This window comes from Cyanistes caeruleus, chromosome 12 (genome assembly GCF_971803275.1).
Source record: "Cyanistes caeruleus chromosome 12, bCyaCae1.hap1.1, whole genome shotgun sequence".
In the NCBI taxonomy this organism is placed as follows: Eukaryota; Metazoa; Chordata; class Aves; order Passeriformes; family Paridae; genus Cyanistes; species Cyanistes caeruleus.
Window position 1 is genome coordinate 1,586,571 of NC_141712.1, and position 21,388 is coordinate 1,607,958.

The 21,388-nt window shown below is 43.9% G+C and overlaps 1 protein-coding gene across 4 annotated transcripts in view; it reads left to right on the forward strand.

Annotated features, from left to right (window-relative positions):
* The first annotated feature begins 1,414 nt into the window (after window positions 1-1,414).
* Window positions 1,415-21,388, forward strand: part of BEAN1 (brain expressed associated with NEDD4 1) — a 56,137-nt gene continuing 36,163 nt past the window's right edge. For 2 of the 4 annotated variants that reach the window (XR_015275409.1, XM_086847652.1), the window contains exons 1-2: window positions 1,415-1,497; window positions 3,379-3,453. Coding sequence is in view for 3 of the 4 variants with exons in the window: in XM_086847652.1 (XP_086703778.1) it covers window positions 1,467-1,497; window positions 3,379-3,453 (106 nt within the window). In the remaining variant the exon portion in view is untranslated. Of the gene's footprint in view, window positions 1,498-1,661; window positions 1,713-2,663; window positions 3,284-3,378; window positions 3,454-21,388 lie in introns of those variants that run through there. The other 2 variants (XM_086847653.1, XM_023934997.2) reach the window with 2 other exon arrangements.

Consider the following 21,388-nt stretch of genomic DNA (forward strand, 5'->3'; position numbering starts at 1 on the left):
AGTGGAGAAATTATTTTGATATCCTCAAGTGCAGCGTTACACACGTATATGATTCTTTACAGGCAGAATGAGGCCAAGGGACACATATCCAAAACCCAACACACAGAAAATCAGATTTTCTGATGCATGTACAGGTTCACACCTTCACGCCATAACCAAACAAAGAAGACCCCTAAAAGGAAGCCTTTAATGGAATAAAAATTATTGAAATTATAAACAAGGAGTCTTTCAAGGAGTCATACGTTCTGAGGGGTTGAAGAAATTTATTACAAGGTAACTTCTGTAATAGCACTCTAAGGGATTTTAGAGTACCAAGGTACTAAAGTTTTGGCAACAAAAGGTTTCTCTAAGCCATAAAGAAACACACCTGAAAATTCCCATAAACCTTCATTTCAATTGCCTCAGACTCCCTTAATACTCACTGGATTTAAAAAGAAAAGAAAATTAAAAAATAAAGGTGATCAGTGACAGCAGGAAACCTTTTACCAGGGAGTTTGCATGCTTTACATTGACCCCAAACTTCATTACAGCCCTGCATCCATCACTAAGTTTAGCACTTGGTTTAGCACTCACTTGCTAAACCAAGGAGAAGCTGAACGGCCTAAAATCTGATGGCAAAGCTGTTCTGATAGAGAGAACTTGCAGGGAAGTGAAGAAGCCCGCACACCCCTGCAGCTCCAGCTCCACGTCCCTACAAAGAGCATCAGTTGGGACCACGCTGCAGAGCTGGGAGTGTGTGGGTGACAGAAACTGCCAGTGGAACTTGGATCACTGAAAACCCCTAACTGCTGACAGGACATTCAGAAAAGGGGCCTGATTTCATTCATTCTTTACCTATAAAGCGAATGATGCTTTTCTGAGAGGTAAACAAGCAGTTATGAAAGCTCACACTGTTCAGTGCCTGCTGCAGCCCTGTTCCCTCTGTATCCAGCATTAGAGCACTGATCAAGCACAGTGAGAAACATCCCCAGGATCCCTGGTAACAAGTAGCTCCTACCACTGTAAAGTGGGTTTAGCTCTCCCTTGGACTACGTGACTACATCCTCCTCCTAGCCCCCATCCAGCCCCACGGACTTCTATCCTCCGCACTGCCGGATAATCCTGTCCATCCCCGTGCGTTTACTCCAGGCAGTCCCTCCCTTTCAGCCGAAGTGCTGGGCTGGACTCGGCTTTCCGGAGCCGCTATCCGCCTACAGCTCCTCACGCATCCCCGCAGCAGCCCCGGTAACGCGGCTCGCCGGGCGCTGCCGCAGGAGGGATGAGCGGCGGGGTCAGCCCCGGCGTGTGCGGCCCCGGGCCCCCCCGCGCTGCCCCCGGCATGTGCGGCCCTGCCCGCAGGGCGGGGGTCACCCGCCCCCCTGCCCCCAGCCCGGGGCCGCCGGCTCCGGCCCGGCCCCGCTCCGGCCCCGCGCACGGCAGGAGGCGGCGGGGCCCCGCCAGCCCCCGGAGAGCCGCGGCGGGGGCGGATGGAGACAGCGGGCACGGCGGCGGGCTGGGGTAAGGCAGGGCAGGGCGGCATGGGGGAAAGCAGGGGCTGAGCCGGGCTGGGGACAGGCAGCGGCTGGGGCAAGGCGAGAGCTGAACCGGGCTGAGGGGAGGCAGGGGCTGGAGCGGCTGGGGAGAGGCGGGGGCTGAGATGGGGTAGGGCAGAGGCTGGGGAAAGGAAAAGCCTGAACCGAGCTGGGGAAAGGCAAGAGCTGAGCCGAGCCGGGGTAAGGAAGGAACCAAGCTGGGGAAAGGCGTGAGCCGTGCCGGGGTAAAAGGCAGGGGGCGATCCGTGCCGGGTGAGGCTGTCAGGAGCCGTGCCGGGTGGGGCAAGCTCTGAGGGACCGATCTCACCCGGGGCAGGCTCTGAGGGACCGATTTCAGCCGGGGCAGGCTCTGAGGGGCCGATCTCACCCGGCCGGGGCAGGCTCTGAGGAGCCGATCTCACCCGGGGCAAGCTCTGAGGGACCGATCTCACCCGGGGCAGGCTCTGAGGAGCCGATCTCACCCGGGGCAAGCTCTGAGGGACCGATTCCAGCCGGGGCAGGCTCTGAGGGGCCGATCTCACCCGGGGCAGGCTCTGAGGGACCGATTTCAGCCGGGGCAGGCTCTGAGGGACCGATTTCAGCCGGGGCAGGCTCTGAGGGACCGATCTCAGCCGGGGCAGGCTCTGAGGGACCGATCTCACCCGGGGCAGGCTCTGAGGGACCGATCTCACCCGGGGCAGGCTCTGAGGGACCGATCTCACCCGGGGCAGGCTCTGAGGGACCGATTTCAGCCGGGGCAGGCTCTGAGGGACCGATCTCAGCCGGGGCAGGCTCTGAGGGACCGATCTCACCCGGGGCAGGCTCTGAGGGGCCGATCTCACCCGGCCGGGGCAGGTTCTGAGGAGCCGATCTCACCCGGGGCAATCTCTGAGGGGCCGATCTCACCCGGGGCAGGCTCTGAGGGACCGATTTCAGCCGGGGCAGGCTCTGAGGGACCGATCTCAGCCGGGGCAGGCTCTGAGGGGCCGATCTCACCTGGGGCAGGCTCTGGGGAGCCGATCTCAGCTGGGGCAGGCTCTGAGGAGCCGCGGGAGCCCGTGGGTTGCCGCCCTGCCGCGGGTACGGGGATCCCGCAGCCCAAGGGACTCTGCCCGAAACTTTGTGTGGGCCGGGTCCCCTCCCGAAAAGGGAGCAGCCCCTCCCCGGCCGTGCCCGCGGTGGGAGCGCAGCGGGCAGGGCAGGGCAGGGCAGCGCCGAGACCCCGAGCCGAAGTCTGTGACACAGCGAGCGACCCTCGGGAAACGGGCTTTAAATCCGGCTGCAGTCGCAAACGAGCTCATCTTTTAAGAAATCTGAAGATTTGGTTATTTAGGACACGTTTTACTCGTGTGCATTTTGTTGCCTGTAAATATAAATCTTTGAAGAGCAAGTTATAAATATTAAAGCCTAAGTGCATAGGGGGAGTGTGTGTATGAAATTTTAGACTAAATTTATTCCAACCCAGTTTGGCACACACACGCCCGATGCATTCAAGCTTCACTCACACAAATCAGGGAAGTTATTTGGTTTTACAGTGGTAGGTGCCTGTTTCAGAGACTGGTGAATGACTTAACAACAATAATTAGCATATTTATATAACACATTGTTTATACGTGGGGTTTGGATTCTGAGAGACACTAATATCATTTCCTGAACAGGAGGGATTCCTGGAAGTATGAAGCAATGGTTCGTTTGGCATTTCCCCTCCATTCGAGCTACTTCTGTGGGTGTACTCGGGGTCTCAGATGTGCAATCCTGCCCAGAGAGAGCAGGTGATCCTTAACTCAACATGTCTTCAACTCACATCTGGTACCAAACTAAACCAAACTGCTATTAATGACCTTTCTCTTCATTTTTCCTTTTTTAGTTATTTTCTTCCATCTTCCTCTCATCTCTGGAAGCTCCATCAGTTTTGGGATAGGCAGCAATTATTCCAATCTCCGTAAGTAATCTCTCTTTTTTTTTTTTTTTAAACTGCATTATTGGCACGCTTTGCAGTCATGTAAATGAAGCACACTGACATCAGTCAAAATTGATATCATTTTGGCACTCACTAGTGAAACAAATGTGGCTAAAAATTACTTCCAGTCATTGAAATAAAACAATTCCTGACATTTGACTTCCTTCTGCTCTCCTTTTTATGACTGCCTTTGTAATCATTACATGAAGGTTTTTTGGAAAGGAAATACAGCATTATAGGAGCCAATTATGCTCGTGTCACTGGTCCTATTTTGGCAGAAAACCACGTGCATGCAGAGAAGCAGGGCAGCATGTCCAGTGTCTTGGATGGAAGAATGCATAATGAGAAAAATGCACTCAACAATTAAACCCACCAAGAGCCCCCTTGGAGCGAGGGCTGCAGCTCAAGAAAAGCTGTGCTGGAATGTTATAATTAGAGTGTGACTTTGTAACACTGTTCATGCCCATCATGGCTGAGAAATTGTACAATTAAAGGCGCAGTTTAAAGGAAGGAGACAAGAAGTTTCCTTAATTTACTTTGGAATGTACATGGAGGAACACAAAGTCAGACAGCTACAGTCATTCAGAGACTAGAAATCATACCCATTATAACGTTTGCTGTCACAACCTATTGGGACAGCAAACTTGGAGAAATTATTCATAGTCAGAACCAGCTTCTGTCCACAGTAGGGATTTTTAGGATCTATCCCTAAGATAACTTTGAGAGCAGAGTTTGGTTGGTTAAGTTGAAGAAAATGCAAAACCAAGTAAATGCCAAGTGCTGTCTTTCAGATTGCCTGGTAGTCCCTTAAACTCCAAGAAACCACATTAAGCTGGGCTTAAGAGCAAGACCAAAATCCATAGCTGCTGCCTAATAGATGCTCAACTGGCATCACCCAAGGCACAGAAAATACGTAATAGCAGTACAAAAGTGTGGACATTGGTATAGCTGTATTGGCAGGCTCCTCATTTGTTAGTGAGCTGTCTGTGGGCTTGGCAAGAAAATCCCTGTGGTGTGCTGGTGTTGTTACAGGTCAATATTGCAAAAAGAATGCTGAGATTATTTTTGCCCCAGAAATGCTGGGCTTACATAATGCACAAAGTGATGTTTCCCAGCACTTCATTGCAGCACAGCTTTGTATTGCATTGGGTTTAGATCAGCAGAGTTCTGTAACAGAACAATTGCAGCAAACAGTTCAGAGGAGTCTGAGGGTTGCTCTCATTTCTGCGCAGGCACCTACAAAATTAAGTGGTTTAGACCATAGTTTTCCTTTGGCCTTAACTGAGTCCAGCTCAGCCAGGCCTGACTCTCTGGCCCTCTCCACAAGGGCTCTCAGCTGTAATTCCTGTAATGCCTAGGCTCTGAAATGTTCCACTGACAGGAACAGGTAATATTAACACAGTACCGGGTGGGCATTAGCCAGAAATGAAACCATGGCTCATAGGACGGTTTTACAGCAAATGTGGAGAGAGTTATCCCAGGTTGTTTGGAGGTACCACAGGAAGGAGACTCCAGAGTGGCCTTCACAGAACTCACGCAGGCCAGGTACCAGACCTGTTTGCTCTCTGAACACTGAATTTCCTAAGCAAGGGCAAAGGGCTGCAGGAGCAGGACTGCAGCTCTGCCCATACAGAGTCAGCTGTGCCTGGAGAGTCCTGTTCTAGTCCAGGACAAAGGAGGAAAGTCACACAAGCAAAGTCCACATAAGAGAATATTCAGGGCTGGAGCCCAGTGACTTCAACCACATAGAGCCAAGGCGGGCTGACAAGGTTAGTGTTTAACTGAACTTTCTAGTCAGATACAGAGTTTCACTTTCTTGCTTTAGATGTTTCTTTCTGAGAGAAATACTGGATTTTTTTTGCAAAGTGTTTCTAGGTTTTAGTCAGTTGTATTTGGATGGTTGGTTGGTTTTCAGAATAAAAAGATTTATCTCTAGAAAATAATGAATATAAATTATTAATCAGCAGTTACAAACCTCAGCCAGTCAGTGTTTCAAATGCTTAAATGAAGGAATCAAAAACCTGTCAGAGAAATAAAAAGGAAGGAAAATGGTTCTGTGAAAACTACCTTCCCTTTCTGCATGTGCCTGCCTCCTCCACCTCCCCAGCACTTCTGAGATTTATCTCTGAGGAGATTGGTTGTAGACACAAGTAAAAGCAAAGAAGCAAACTGATTATCAATCAATTATCCAGATCACCAATACATATGTGGTATTATAAAAAGATACTTAGTTATTATATATATAGCTATTTAGTGACTCTATAGTTATGTATTCAAATGTTACATATTTATGGTGGTCCCATTCAACTACATCCCTGCTTTTAAATCTAAGAGCACAAGGAATGCCCAGAGATATGTAAAATGTTCATTTGTATGCATGAATGACAAAAACCAAAGCTGTAAAATATACAGACAGCATTTTCAAATACAGCACTACAATTCCTGTCTTAGAATCTTTAGAGAGTCTACAAACTTATCCTAACTAAACAGAACTCTCACCAAATCAAGAAGGAACAGAAGCATTCCTACTGTGGCTCTCTGCCCACAAAAACTCATCTAAGACAGGCACAGGGACACCTCTCACAAGGGAAAAGTGCAGAAAATCCTTATCCTGGAATCAGTAGAGCCACCTTGGAGGTTGTCCCTCAGCATCTGGCTCAGGGACAGAAGAAGAGCACAGCTGGCTTCCAGCTGTGCTGCCACTGACTTCAGCACTGAGAGCTGCACCCTGAGACCCCAGGATGACAGTGAAAGGATGAATAAACTTCTACTCATAAACAAGGAAATCTCTGCACCCAGCAAGAATATAATACTCTCTGCACTGCTGAAGACTTGGGACTCTGCAGCTCCTAATGGCAAATCCTGTATTTTTCCCACTCCAAACTCAGCCAGTTTGGTGCAGTTGTCTGATGCACAAACACAATTCCCAATGATGAGGAGCACAACATCAGTAGGAGCATAACTGCACATCCCCTGGCCTGGGTGGAGCACAGTGCCTCAGTCCAAACCAGGGAACAGACTGGGAGGTTTGGGATCTGTGCAAGCAGCTTCAGGAGTTCTCCTGGCTGTCACAGATTTGAGACATGTGGAAAGACAGGAGATTGCTTCCAGCTTTGGTGGGAGCTGCTGGCCTGGAGAGCTACAGGATGCCAGGAGTTTAAGAGAGAGCCTGACAGATCTGCAGCAAGACTTGTGCACAGCACAGCAGGACATCCCCTTGCACTTGTGGGATGCTTTAAGAAGTGTCAGTGATCAAAGCACCAACATCCACCATTCATTATCAGTGTCTCTGTGAAAAATGCCAGATACCACATAGGTCTATGGTGCCAAACAGTGAGGAACATGCACTGCAGTCACCTCCTCTTAAATGCACAGCAAAATTTAATCCCCAGAATAATCTGCTCTTTTCTTCCTTCACTCTATTTTTTCTCCAAATGTGGATATTTTTATGAAGGTGCTGAAGAAGTTCCCATCTCCTTTTCCTTAAGGGCATACCCCATATCTCCCTCCAGTTTTCCACATTGCACTTCATGTTTTAATGACTCCAGCTGTGCAGGAGGGAAGAGCACTCAAATACCTCCAGAACCACATCTTGGAATCCTTTGATCATTTCCCCTACTAATTGCCAGCATCTTTCTGCCATCAGTTTACTTTATGATGGCTTGAAATCATCTGCTACATGAAGAATAATTTCTTCACCTTTTAATTTATTAGACTGGAATCTGCACTGGGAAGGGATCCATTTCTCTCCAAGCCTGACAGTTTCTCATCCTCCTGTATGAGGATGTGGGCTGACAACTCCAAGTCATTCATTTCCATTGTTCCAACTGACCTAATGCTTTCATTTCAAACAGCTTCTCCCAACTCACACTTGTCCACTCAGAATAATAGATTAGGAAATAATAAATGCATAGTTGCCATGCACCTGCATTGCAAACACACAAGTCTAGTCCAAACCTGCTCCTTAGCAAATAAATATAAGTATCTTCAGTTTTTGGAGGGGATCTCATCAAGCTGCTACAAGCAGCACTATCAAGAAATCTCTCAGAGGAGAGTAGGGGGAAGTTTGGTTTAGAGCCTGTTTGAGCTGTGTGTTCAGGCCCAGGTACCTTAGTGCAGAGCATCTCTCCAGGAGAGGTGGACTCCTCCTAAAGCTTCCTTACACTCTCTGTCCTCAGATGCTTTGAAGTCTTGGCCTCCAGCTGGGAACTGGCAGAAGCAATTCAGCTGGCTTTGACAGCATTTCTGCAAATGGGGATTTTAGCTCCAAGACTTAATACATTTCTCACTGTAACTTCCTGAAATACCTCCAACTTTTTTATTTTTTGACATTACCTGACACAGGGAAGCCTACAGTCCTCAAGAACCTGTGTGAAGATAATTCACTAAAGGACATTCCAGCCAAAGCCCCATGATCACTGTCTACTCTTAATGCAAATAGTTCTTTTATGACACTTTGTTTCTGTGGGTTCTTTAATGCTAAGTTTCTTCATTTTTAATTGCTCTTTTTAGTTGCAAGCATGTTAATCCCTCTGTTTCCATCTTTAAAATGAGGATTTGTCTTTCAGCAATTGTTTTTTCTTTCATTGACAAGTAATCTTTATTAGTTTTGTGTTTTAAGAAAAGCAACTCTGTAAGTATCTGATCTTTACAGGTTTTCAGCATCCTAGTTTCATTTTGATTTAGCTGCAAAATTGCTACGAGATTACTTCTACTTAAAAGCCCCAGCTAAAACTGATGCTTAATTACTCCAGGTTCTGCACAAAACAAGTGGCCTTGTCCTTTCAGATGACAGGTATCTAGAAAACACAAAAGGTGGGCAGAGGAAAATAAGACTGCCAGAAAAGGTAATTGTTTGAAATTACACAGGAAGTTAAGGAGAAAGTCTGGCTCTCCTGGCTGCTGCGCTGGTGTTTGTCCATCACCTGGCACTGACTCCTGCTAACAAGAGAGGAATTCTCAGAATTGAATTTCCACTTATGAGGACCTGTAATGTATTTTTATGGTTAGATGACAAATGCAGGTGGGTCTTCATTCCATTCCAGTGGGGAAGGGATTTCTACAGCAAGGCCTCGGGATTTAAAGAAATGAGCTTTACAAAAGAGATCCCAGATCCTCTCAGGGAGAGAGTAATTGGGAGCTCTTTAGTCCCAGTTGGAAGACCAGTTCTTACTAGGACTCCTTCATATTGAGATTTGCTTCTAATCCACACTTTAACATCTCTTCTTAGTAGCAGAAATCAGTATTTTGGTTATTTCCAAGCTAAACTACTGAGGTACAGACTGGCTGTTTTCACTCTCCAGACACACCCAGGACACAAGTCCTTGGCCCAAACAATTGGCAGGAGGTACCAGGCCTTATTAAAGAAATTGGTCACAGAAAGCCCAGCACAGAAAACCAGAGTTGCTAGATATTTGCAAACAAGGTTTCCTTGTTGTCACCTCAATTTATTGCCCTGAAACTTGCTCCAAGGGCAGTGGTTGCACAGGGAAGCACAGGATCCCCACTCCCTGGGCAGCAGAGAAGGAGTAAAGTGCTGCTGCCTTGACCAGGAAATAAAAGCTCTGAGAGGTAAATTAACTGGGGGTTATTTTATTTTATTTTATTTTATTTTATTTTATTTTATTTTATTTTATTTTATTTTATTTTATTTTATTGTATTGTATTGTACTGTACTGTATTGTATTGTAAGACAAATTGCTGCTTTATTGCAGCAGCCATTTTGACAAGTAGCCCAATAATATCAAGTCACTGGATATTGTAACTCCAGCTCTGCCCTAGAGACACATCCAGAGAGGAATGTGAATCCAAAGTGATTTCTGGTTTGGCCTGGAACTTGGGGCTGAGGGAGGAACACACACTCTGCAAAGAGGAGCAAAAAGGATTTGGGGTGATTTTTGTGCATCATCTGAAGAGTAAATCAAACTGCACTGATGATCACTCTCCTCACAGTAAACACATTTGTGGAATCAGATGTTCCTTTAGAAAGAATGTGGGACATTCAGTGGTAGACTGGAAGTTCCAGTGCATCCTGCTGGGTGCTCTGGCTGTACAGCACATCTCTGAGCAGCAATCCCAGCCAGAAATGCCCAGGTGTTTAGGGAGAGCACAAAGTCAGAATATCACAGATACTTTTTAACTAGACAATTTTATACAATACTTTCCTTTTAGAACAGTACAGTCCTAAATGGAAACATGAGTGGAAACTGCACTTTTGCCACTTGATCCTATAAATCATTCTGAAAGATATCAAAAAAACTGATAGCTAAAAATAGAAAAACATCCTTAAATTCAGAGCTGTATTTCTGTGCTTCTGATTAAAAACAAAACAAATTAAAAAAAAAAAAAAATCACTTTTCTACTGAATGAAGCAAGCTGTAAATTGGAAATTTTCCTAAAGTTGGAGACATAAGATCTCCAGCTCTTTAGGAGATCTGCTGCATCCATAGAGGTAAAAACAACAACTTTTTCCCAGATTTTCAAATGATGATTCAGCCAAGGACAACATGGTAAAATGCAGGGATAAAGGTGGTATCAAGCTACTGTAGAAGTACAGAAATGACATCCTGTGTCTGTCCTCTGGTTTAAAGTTATTATACATTTCTGTATTTGAAATCAATGCAAAAATACTGAGGAACTGGTGGGCATAAGAAGCCACCAGAGATATAAGAATTGTCTTCCTTATATTGTGTTTGGCAGAGGTTTCTGTGTCATGCTCCTCTAGACAGATCCAGAGCATTAAACATCAACCCAGTGTGGGCCATGAGTGGTTCACTCATTATCACTCAGTGGCTGAGGTGACAGCTGGGTCCCCACTCCAACAGAGACACAATTCAGGGGTCATGTGGCTTAAAATAATGGTATTACTGACACAGGAAAATTAGCTGCAAACTATTACCTTTTATTACCATATTTTAATATTGATGCAGATTAGTTTTCAACTTGTGGGTCAGTTTTTTGCATCACATTTATATAACACTGCCTCTTTGGCTGATTTTGACATGGCCATTTTGATGTTCTACCAGTTTCCACTTGCTAATCAGACGTGCTAACAGTTTAGAATCCAACTCTGCACCCCATTGCATGGCCTTCTCTGATGGGAACAGGTGAAGAACCAGAAAGGGCTTCTCTGAGAGTGGCTTCTTAGCTCCCTGTCATCCATAGGAAAAATGGGTTTCAAATGAATTTTAGTTTTAAACCGTGCTTTGAAGACAAAATATCTTGTGGCAGCCTGTTCTGGGGCAGAAGGATCACCTTGGGAAGGAATGCATTTTTTCACCAGTGAAACAGTCATTCTCAAAAGAATTTTCATTGCAAAGAACTGAAAGCTCATTATTTGCTCGGTCAGTTTGTGATGCCTCTGTCCCTGCCTGCTGGCTGTGCCTCACTCTCTTCCTCAAAAGAACAGAGATTTATTTTTAGTCTTCATTGTTTTGGGGATTATTTTATAGCTCCTTTTGAGAACAGATGTGAGATTGGTATCATCTGGATTCACAAAATCCATAATTTGCGCTTGCTACACCCTGGATAGGTTTGCACACCCATTTTTTTACCCATCATTGTACCCCACTGCTTCTCAGTCCAAAGGAAGCTGGATCTGCCCGTGTAATGTTTTACAGTTTACAACCTGAATGGTTCTCCCTGAGGGTAACAAAACATCACTGTGAGTTTCTGGTGTTCTCATAAAGGCCAAATCCCAAAGTGACTTCCCCAGTTCCACAACAGCTGGCAGAACACAGAGCACAGCATTATCTCATGGGATATGAGGTGATTGGCTTAGAGTGACCTCAAAGTGGAGCCAGTAAAGTGGTGAAAGGTGAAATTGGAATTTTATATTGCAGGAACTTTCAATAGAGAATTTTCATGTGTCCAAAAAGTGGTGACATCACCACCAGAGGTAGAGAATTGTGTTGAACTGGTAAAAACAGGCACAGTGAACAAGATACAAAAGGGTGTAAACTGGAGCAAGTTCATAGAGGTTTAAAATAATTAGGGCAACTTTGAACTAGATTAGGAATTAAATAGATTTATGTAAGATATGAGATATTACCAGTAAACTTCCTAATAATTTTTTCACTTTGCATAATTTTCCTGTTTGACATTTGGACTGTGCAACAAAGTCAGTCAGCAAAGACAGTCCAACAGCAATAAAAGTTGTTCCCATTTACACAAAGATTACTCTTAGCACCATGAAATATTATTGCTTAGCTGCTGCTTCTGTCATTTTTTTAACTCTAAAAAAACCCCAAACCCAACAAAACAAAAAGCAATGCCCTCAAAAAATCCCAGAAATAAACCAACAAAACAACCCAGAGAATTCCATGCCATTTTACCTAAATTGTCTGAGATGCCTGCCAGAAATGCAGAGGCCGTCTGGGAGGTGCACCACGATGCTCTGAAGGAACACAAAGATCCTGGAGGTGGCAGAGCTGCCAGGCACAGGGCCCAGGCTGAGATTTGCTGTGGCCCTGTGATGTCAGTGCTGGTGATGTTTGTGCACTGGGGACACTGCCATCCTCCTCTGGAGCAGCTGTGCAGAAGGGGAAATCAGCAGCAGTTACCCAAACTCTGCAGGGTTTTTCAGCTGTAAAGGGTGACAAAAGGTTCCAAATTCAAACTACTGGAGGGCTGACAAACCTCACATAGCAGCAGTGCCAACCTGCAGCTCTGGGCCTGTGTGCTCCAGAGCTTGTGCTCTTCAAGCTGGGCCTGAACCTTGGTTTGCCTCTGGAATGTTTTAGATTGCTCACATAAAGTGGCCTGGATACAACCTGAATTCATAATACTCTGCTGAAAATTAAAGCTGATTTCCAAAGAATCTTTCTGTACAAAGTTCTTCCTTGCCAAACTTAAAAATATTTAATTTGGTCATTAATGAACTATTTTCTTTTACTTCTCTTTCTCTTTATTGGAGGACTCTGCATGTGTGAGTGCACACTCAGATGCCCTTGTCATACAATTATTTGCTTTCATGTACCATCCAAACAAAATCACTTTCAATAGCTCTTCTGGTGAGATGGGAAAAAAATCCAAAATAATATATTCTTTGAATAACGTAGGAAGTTTTTATCTCTTTTTTCCTGGAGAATTTTCTGACTTCCTGATCCGCATAATTTTGTTTGTTCCTTATAGTATGTTAATAGATTTGTAACCAAAGAAACTGGAATATATTTACATGACAAGTTGTTTTTTTTTTTCAATTATTTGCTCAGTGGTTTAGGTGGTTGAGTGGGACATTGAAATTCCGTGGGATATTTTGTATTGTCAAGTGCAAAACACACAAGAAAACCCCGTATACTTCCTTTCACAGAGATGCCCCAATTCCTTTTTAAACTTTTTGTCATGCAGCTGCTGTTTGAATGTTGATGGATGTGAGAAGCCAAACTGCTGCTGCTGCAGGCAAACCCTCAGAGCTTTTGGCTGGGAAGGGGTGGCCTTGCTCAGATGTGATAAGTGACATGAGTCCCACCCACACACCCATTTCTCATGCAAATATATTTTGTACAGGTGAATATTAGCATGACCTGAAACTGCTTTTCTGGCTGTTACCATCTCTCCTTTGAGAGGAGGAAATGTCTGTTTATTGCTGTCTGTGTGCATAAAGATAAAAGGAACTCCAGTGCACTAGCAAAGGACAAGAGAAAATTACTTTTCCCCCTCTCTAGGCAGAAAGGAGTGATTCAGTTTTCTACTCAGGCCCCCAAAATCAATAGTAGCCCTTGGACACATTTTCAGTCATTTACCTGAGGGGCCAGTAAAACATTTGGTGTCAGGCAGACCCTACTGGGTAGGATTTCATGTCTCTGCAAACCAGCCCTGAGTTTATGTCTCCATACTTTATTAAGAGTATTGAAAAAATCCTTCCCACTCTATCAGACTCAGTTCCACCCTCAATTGTCTCAGACTATTGTCTTAATTGTCCAACTGGAAAGGGACCGTGGCAGAGTTAGACTTTCACCTAAGGGGGTCCTAGCCCAGTCCTTCATGTTTATTCAAGATAACAGCTCTCTTTTTTTCCCCATTTAACCATTTTGTGTTGTTCAGCTGGGGCAAAGATGCATTGTTCTGGTTTGGATGTTCAAGCATGTCATGCAGACAGAAAGCTCAGAGACACCACAGCCCTGTGATTTCTCTGGTGTGCTTTACCTGGACCTTATCTGGCTCAAACCCAAGTTAAATTCCGGGAACAGGATAGGAAGTATTTATTTCAGTCTGAGACCCTTTTCAGGTCTGACAAAGCAGAGACTGCTTTCATCCATTCAGCCTTTCAAAAGCAGCAAGATTGACTTTCAGAAGGAATTGCTTGTTACACAATCATTTATTGTTTCTCCTGCTTTCAGAAGAACTGAGCCTTCTGCTGAGTGAAAAAGAACCACTGTGGTGACAGACCTCTCACACTGGCTGTGCTGTCACTAGAAGGGGACTGTGGCAGAGTCCACATGTCCTTGAAACTCTGCTCAAGTGAGCTACCCTTCACTTTCCTGAATCATGCCCCCACATTCTCTAAATGTGAATCCATCTGTTCACCAACTCAGTGTCTGCAGCAATAGGCTGCTCTGAACAATAGGTTTCATCTGGTTTTGCTGTTGCAAGGACATGGATATTTAGAGGCTTATTTATTCATCTGTCTAAATCATTTGTACTGGATGCTGAGTTCAAGGACAATGTGTGGTTCAGGCAGCAGTGGAAATGGAAGATGTGATCAAGCTCAGAGTGCATTAAGCTAATGTATTATGAAAGCTTCGGCTCTGAAATGCCAGTTGAGGAGGGAGAAGGAAGAAAAAAAGCCTAAGAAAGGCAGTTGCTTTTGCCAGAAACAATTAGGCACAGGCAGCTCTGCAGAGCAGTGGCTGCTGGCTGGGCCTCTGCATCTGGAAGTGGAATGGGAATAACCAAACCACCTCACAGCTCATTCAAGTAATGCTTGGCCAGGGGAGAGGGAAGAATTCCTGCCAGGTCAGAGATACCCAGTGTATTTAAAGGAGTCATGGGGTACTTTTTGTACAGAGTGCAGACAATTTTAGCCATTTGTTTTAAAACCAGATTTGTTGCAAAGGAGTTGAAGGAGGTGTTGGAAGATCTCTGATGAACACAAGGGTGCTGCAGTCTCAGCAGCTGCTGTTTACAAGCAAACTTGGAGATGTAACCACCTCAGCTTCTTCAGTTCCTGCCTTATTATGTTTACACGTTAATGTCAAGCTACAGTTTTAACACTGAACCCTTCCTTTTGGCATACCCACTTGGTGACTAGCAACATCTAAGAGACAAACTACTTTTAGACCTCTATTCTACACTATACAAATAGCACTGATCACATGCTGTCACTAATTAGAAGATGCTAACTTGGAGACTTGTGGATTTCAGTTCCCATGACATTTTACACAGAAGAACATGGCCACAATTGTGCAGAAGGACCAGATGTTACAATGGCATAGAGTGGTCTGTAAACACACTTCAGGTGGAAGTAACCCAAAAAATGAGATTCAGCAGTGAGCCTAGTACACCCCCATCCTGAAATGGTCATGAGATATGTGGAGGAAAGTCAAAGTAAAACCCTCTGGACATGCAGAGTGTGGGCAGCAGGCCCTCACCACCATCCCTGCTCAGCACCACCCATTCCCAGGCTGCTCAGAGCAGTTCCAGCCCCACACAACACTGACAATAGAGCAGCATCTGGGTCAGATCCATGGAGCACAAAAGATTATGACTTTATCTTGAGAATTCTTAAGGTTTACACTTAATGTGCATGGGAGGAACATAAGGCCTGAATTTAGGCAAGGTCTCAGGTTCTTACACTCTGAATTCATAACCTAATCAGCAAAGATTACAGCCAAGATATGGGGTTGTGATTTTTCCTTTAAGAAAACATTGGGTGTGGCTGTGTAAGGATTAATGGGAACACACCAGTTTGGGTGATCTTGCATTTTGCCAGTCCCAAGATAACCTTTAATCAATTTACATTACACATAAGAATGTGTTATTTTCTGCCCTTCTATAAAGGTGTGCATAAAGTAGTGACTGGCAACAATCTTCTTAATATATGTAAATATATTTTTTTCTAAATGCAAAGCTGTCACTTCAGTGCTAATAAAAAGCTACAGGAACGACAGCTGCCAAAATAAGAGACAAGTACTCTCCTGTTTGCTCTGAACACATTACAGTCATTAAGAGCTCCAAACCAACAGAGCATTTGCAATAGTTACAGGAGTGCACAGAACTCAGAAACTGCCTGGAGGAAAATTCATTATTTGTCAGTGCAAGGACTGATGATCTTCAGTCTTCACACACTGACTGTTCACAAGGGACCCTGGGAGCAGTGTCACCCACAGACACACAAACACTCCAGCCAAGGAGGCTGCCAAAGCAGCTGTGCAACAGCTGGCAGCACAGCAGCAGCCACAGCAGAGCTCCCCAGGAGGATGGACTGGCCCCTGGTGCAGCATTCCCCCAGTGCCAGCCTGGCCAGAGCAGCCCTGCTGTCCAGGAATGCAGGACAGAGCCAGACAGAATCCAAAGGCTGCCAGGCGGATTTCCATAGGAGTTGTGACCATGTCAGGAAGTCATCAATGAACATGTGGCTAAATCAGCACATGAAAAAGTAAACTGGTGTATAAAACCCCCACCTTTGTGACTAATATATAGGTAATATTATGTAAAGTATATAATTATATCACTAATATATCAAGGATGAGTATATATCAATATATATCATCTGTATATATCTGTATATTTATTACTTTTCCCCCTATCTGTGTGCAGGGTAGAGGACTCCACTTGAATCATTCACCGTTCTTATTTCTGACTTTCTGGTTTTGTAATACTGACATCTAAACATTTAGCCCATAGGGTAGAAAACACCTGGGTTCTTTCAAAATAGATTTGGTATTTGGTATATTTGATATACCTGCTTCATCCTAATACATTTTAGGACATTTAGGACTTCCTGGCAGGATCCAAGCACCTTGTGTTGCCCTCTGAAGTCATTTAAAGAACTACATCCTTAAGCCATAAAGCATGAATTAAAATACCTGACTTTTACACGTTAATCATTATTCTTTCTCATCTTAGATTTGTTACATTTACTTTACAGTTATTGGTATCTCGATTCAGAAATTTAATTTTATTTTTATTTTGGCCAACAAAAACTTCATGAAACCCACAAATAATAAAAACCAGGTAGCAAGAAGGGAGTCTAGTTCCCTTATAGCATGTTTTTGTGTTAAATGATAATGAATAGATACCTTTAAAGCTTGTGTCAGTCATATCACTTACCCATTATTTGTGTGTCCTTGGATAATTTCTCACACTGCTTAAGGACACTGATTAAACTTGCAAATAGATCTGTCACCTAAGACTGTTGTTTATTTATTTTGAGGTTTTCAGAGACGTGCGGATTGTCATCCTTTTTTAATTGAAAAGGATTTTATATAAAAATATATAATTTTAATATATAATTTTATATAAAAGCAGGAATAGGTGATAGATAGATAGATAGATAGATAGATAGATAGATAGATAGATAGATAGATAGATAGATAGATAGATGAAATGTACTTTCATATTATTACTTCAACAACCTAAAAATCTTTGGATAAATGTCTTTAAGTGACTTTAAACTTGTTTTTTAACAGGCAAGTGCAGCAATCTATAAAGTTACAGCTATCAGACTGTCAGAACTAAAACCCTACATCCATCATCTCCCCACATTTGTTTAGAAGCCACACCTGTATCCCCCACACTCACACACACAAATTCCCAGTGGAAATTGGAAACCTTCTGCTAAAGAGCTGTTTCTTCAAGGACAAAAAGTGACACACTATTTTCTGAATCCCAGAGCTGGTAGCCAGCAGTGCTCCCACTGCTCTGTGTGTTTCTGACTCACATTAGCAGGGTGCAGCAGGACCTCTTACTCGCTGTAGTTTCGGTGAATTAACTGCAAAGGAGGAGGAAAAATACAGTTGTAGTTTAGGCTTTTTCTAAACACAAACAAAACGTGTTGTCCAAATCTGCCACACCAGTATGGTGTTCCTTGACTGCAAGTGCCTCAATGGATGCTAAGCAGATGTTTTGAAATTAATTTCTGCTGGGCTAGAAGTTTGTAATTCTCATAATAAATCACATTGTAAAACTAGTGCATAAATAGGTTAACATTTCCATTTTCAGTGTGTTACAAATAAATAATTTCTACATTGAAAAAATTTAGCAGAATAAAGCCTTTGGAGCTGTCCGTGAAAACAGCCTTTGTCAAAGTTCTTTATTACCAGCCAGGAAGGACAGCTTTATATTTGAACAGGAGGCTGAATCAGCTCCTCAGATTTTCCTTGCAGCTTATCAGGAAGTTTTCTGTGAACTTCAAGAATTCCTGGGAGAGTAACCCCCAGCAAAAGGGGGAAAACTATCAGGTAGAAGAACAGCATCTGTTCTTGCTGACAGCTTGGCCCTGACTAAATAGGTTTGAGATTATTTCCTCAGCCTAAAGTGTGTGAGCACAGGAAGCCCACACCTTGTTCTCTCCAGAGACGGATGTGTCCCCAAGTGCCATTGAGATCATAGTCCCTGCATCTCATGGTAGGACTGGACACACAAATTTTGCACAGCACTCACCAGGCCAGCAGATGAACCCTCCAAGTACAACTACCAGACTGTGTTCCATCTAATTAGCAAAGCAATTTTGTGATAGAATCAATTAATTACAGTGCCAGGCAGATGGTGACAGAGCCACGCAGTGTGCAGAGCTCTATCTCTAAAATTCATTATCTGGAATATTTATCAAAGTCACAAAGCCTTTCAATGCTGATAACATGCTTTACTGTGTAATTTTGGTCTGCTCTATTTCAATTTTGTTTCAATTCTTTCCCCCACCTCTGGCTTTCCAGAAACCCAAATATCTTTCAGTAAGGCTGAAACAGCACTTATAAAACTGTGTTATGAGCAGTAATGGCAAACTGGTGGTTATGCAGCACCTTAAAGAACTTCTTCATCTTCTGGAACCCTGTTGGGAACTCTGTACACTAATTTGACTTTCAAACATACATGAAACTGGAAAATGAGAACCATTTCAGGTGCTTCTGAAAAACAGTTCATCCCCCAGCAAATGCCTACAAGCAGGACTTAGATACTTTTTGTTTCTACTCACAAGCAAATCTGTCATTAGCTTTTGAGATCATGGAATTTTTGGTGGACTGCAGCTGTACAGGGGTTCCCAGGGAAGCTGACTGTGTGCAACTTTATTTGGAAAAAAACCCAGCAATTCAGTCTCAGCTGTTAAATAACAGAACAGACCAGTCACCCAGAGAATTGTTATATTGTATACAACAATATTGCCACCAAAGTATTGGGATGTATTTCCTATTGCCCCAAGAAAACTCCCCCATCAGTCTGAAAACTGGCCAATCATTCCTGTCAGTGCTGGAGTTCTTAAAAAAAGAATTGCAGAAGCATGGTAGGGTTTTGCTTTGGACTGGACTAGATCCTCTCTGATGGTATTTAGGTTTAAACTACAGCTGTGGTGTGATTGTTCAGGCCCTTAAACAAAACCCTAAATTCAGATTCTAGAATCCCAAAGCATGGAAGGTTGTGTTTTGTGCAGGTCTGAAAACAAAAAGCTTTCCCACTGCATAGCCATTAGTAGGTTATAAGTCCAATTCTGATTTTGGTCTGAGAAAAGCTTCTTTCTTTAAACAGAGAAATAAATGGCCAAGTTCCTCAGTCTGTTACAGGTACCCACTGCATTCACTGCAGGGGCTTCTGGATTGGCCTGTCACTAAGGAATATTCATAAGATCTGCTTCTTAAAACACTGGCAGCTCATCAGCCAGAAGCAGATTAATGACAGAGGGAAAAGGAAATTACTTTCAAAAACCTCCTGGCCATTCTGCCATTAGTGCCTAATTCAATATCCTGGATTCCTGTTCTTGGGCCTCTGAGGGAATCAGACCCTTTGTTCTGGCATTGACAAAATCAGGTTCAGTGGTGTCTACAGCAGTGACCAGGAGGCCTCAGCATTCATCAGATAAGAGATTGCTTTGTATCAGCCATGCAGGATCTCAGAAATGAGAAGGGCAAAGCAAAATGAGATGCTAAGGAAGGAGTTCAGAAATAAATACTGAGGAAAGGGGAAACCCAAACCTGGCAGCTCTTTCTCAGCCATAGCACACCAACTTTACTATCACATGGAGATCTGAGGCCACAGCTGTGAGAGTGAAGCCATGGGGCTCTGAGAACTGTTGTGGGCAGGAATGATCCATGGGGTTTTGAGATGCACCAGTGTTGTGGGCAGTCTGGTCACACTGGAGCTCTGGCAGGGCTGTTTGAACAATCATGAGCAAATGGCAGGGACATCCCAGGTGCTCTGTTTGAGACAGGGAGACACATTCCCCAGGGCCTACACACAGAATGGTGCTTGTAAAACAAAGAAGAGTCACAGTATTTTACACATCCTTTCATACCTAGGCATGTGCAAAAAAATCTTTTTAGCCAGCCATGGTGACGTGAATTTTCAGGGAAGGAACAGAGGAAAAACTCAAAATCAACATCTACAGTATCTACTGAGTAAGAGTGGACTTCCCAGGGAGGGAATCCTGTATTCCAGGATAGATTTCCATCATATGTTCAGCATATTGCTGCAAGATGGAAAACATCCGTGCAATTGCCACAAACCAGGCTGGCAGGAAGAGCCTGAACAAGTGGTGGATCAAACAAGGAGGATGTGGGAGGAGGGAATCTTTGTTCTTTTTGTAGCACCTCATACATGCAGTTTTCCAGCCATGGCTCCTGGACATTATAGCTGTGTAAGAATATCAGTCCCAGCGTGCTGAGCCACGGCTCCAAAATTCCTGAAAGGGCATCACAGTAACCAACAGCAGCCTGAGAAGCCACGTGTGTGATTCTTGGAGGGGATTCCAACACAGCCCCAGCGTGTGCTTCCCACAGCTGATGTGTGCACACACAAACACACACAGCTCTGCACAGGAGGAGCTTCGTGCAGAAAGGAAAAATCAAATATAACTTGACACTTCCCATTTTATTAGTAATTAAACACTGCATAGAAAAACTTACAATAATTCTGTTGTGAAGATTTTACTTAAAGCTCACATTAGCAGGAGGTTTCTGTTTGTTCCAAGAGTGGCATCTCCACAGCCAAGCCCCCAGACTGCCTCTCTGGGCAGCACCTCAGGCCTTGGGGAATCAAAACCTCCATCCCTCCCAGCAGATTTATAAAGTCATGTATATAATCCTGCCTAAAGAAAGTCCTCTCTAGGTGAAAAAGAAAAGGGAGGGAGGAAAGGAAACAAAAAACCAAAACATCAGCATGCAATTCAGGGGTACCTTAGGAAATAAATTCTTATAATCATGCTAAGTCATTTGGAAAGAAAAAATAATGTCAAAATCAAAAATAAAAATTTCATATTGCAGGATAAGTCCCCAGAATTTAGTAAATTTTACCCCCCATGGCTGTCCTGGCTTTCAGAAACAGAATCATTACTTCCTAGCTTACTATGAGAGCTTAATTTTAGCACTTAGGAAGCAAAGCCCTTGAATAAAAGTATTGCATTTAATGTGCACCTACCATGAAATTCAGCCTAATGGGAAAGAACATGAACTGTTTCAAGTGTATTGCAAGTATGAATATATTTGCCTATTCCTTTTTGGCTCAGTCAACCAGAATCCCCAGACAAAAAAACACATTCTAGTATTTTTCTTCCTCTCCCTTTTCTCTTTCCTGTGCTCTCTTCTCTGATTGAGGGTGTTTTTTGCTGTTAAATCCTCTTGGATGGGAAGTAGAAGCACTTCTAGGACTTTACAAAAGCACTGTTGTGTGTGCATTCAGGGGAAGCTGCCCTGAGAAACCGTGCACAGATTTGTTCCAATTGAGAAAACAAGCTAAAATTTCCCTGGCTGGAAGAGGAAATCAAATG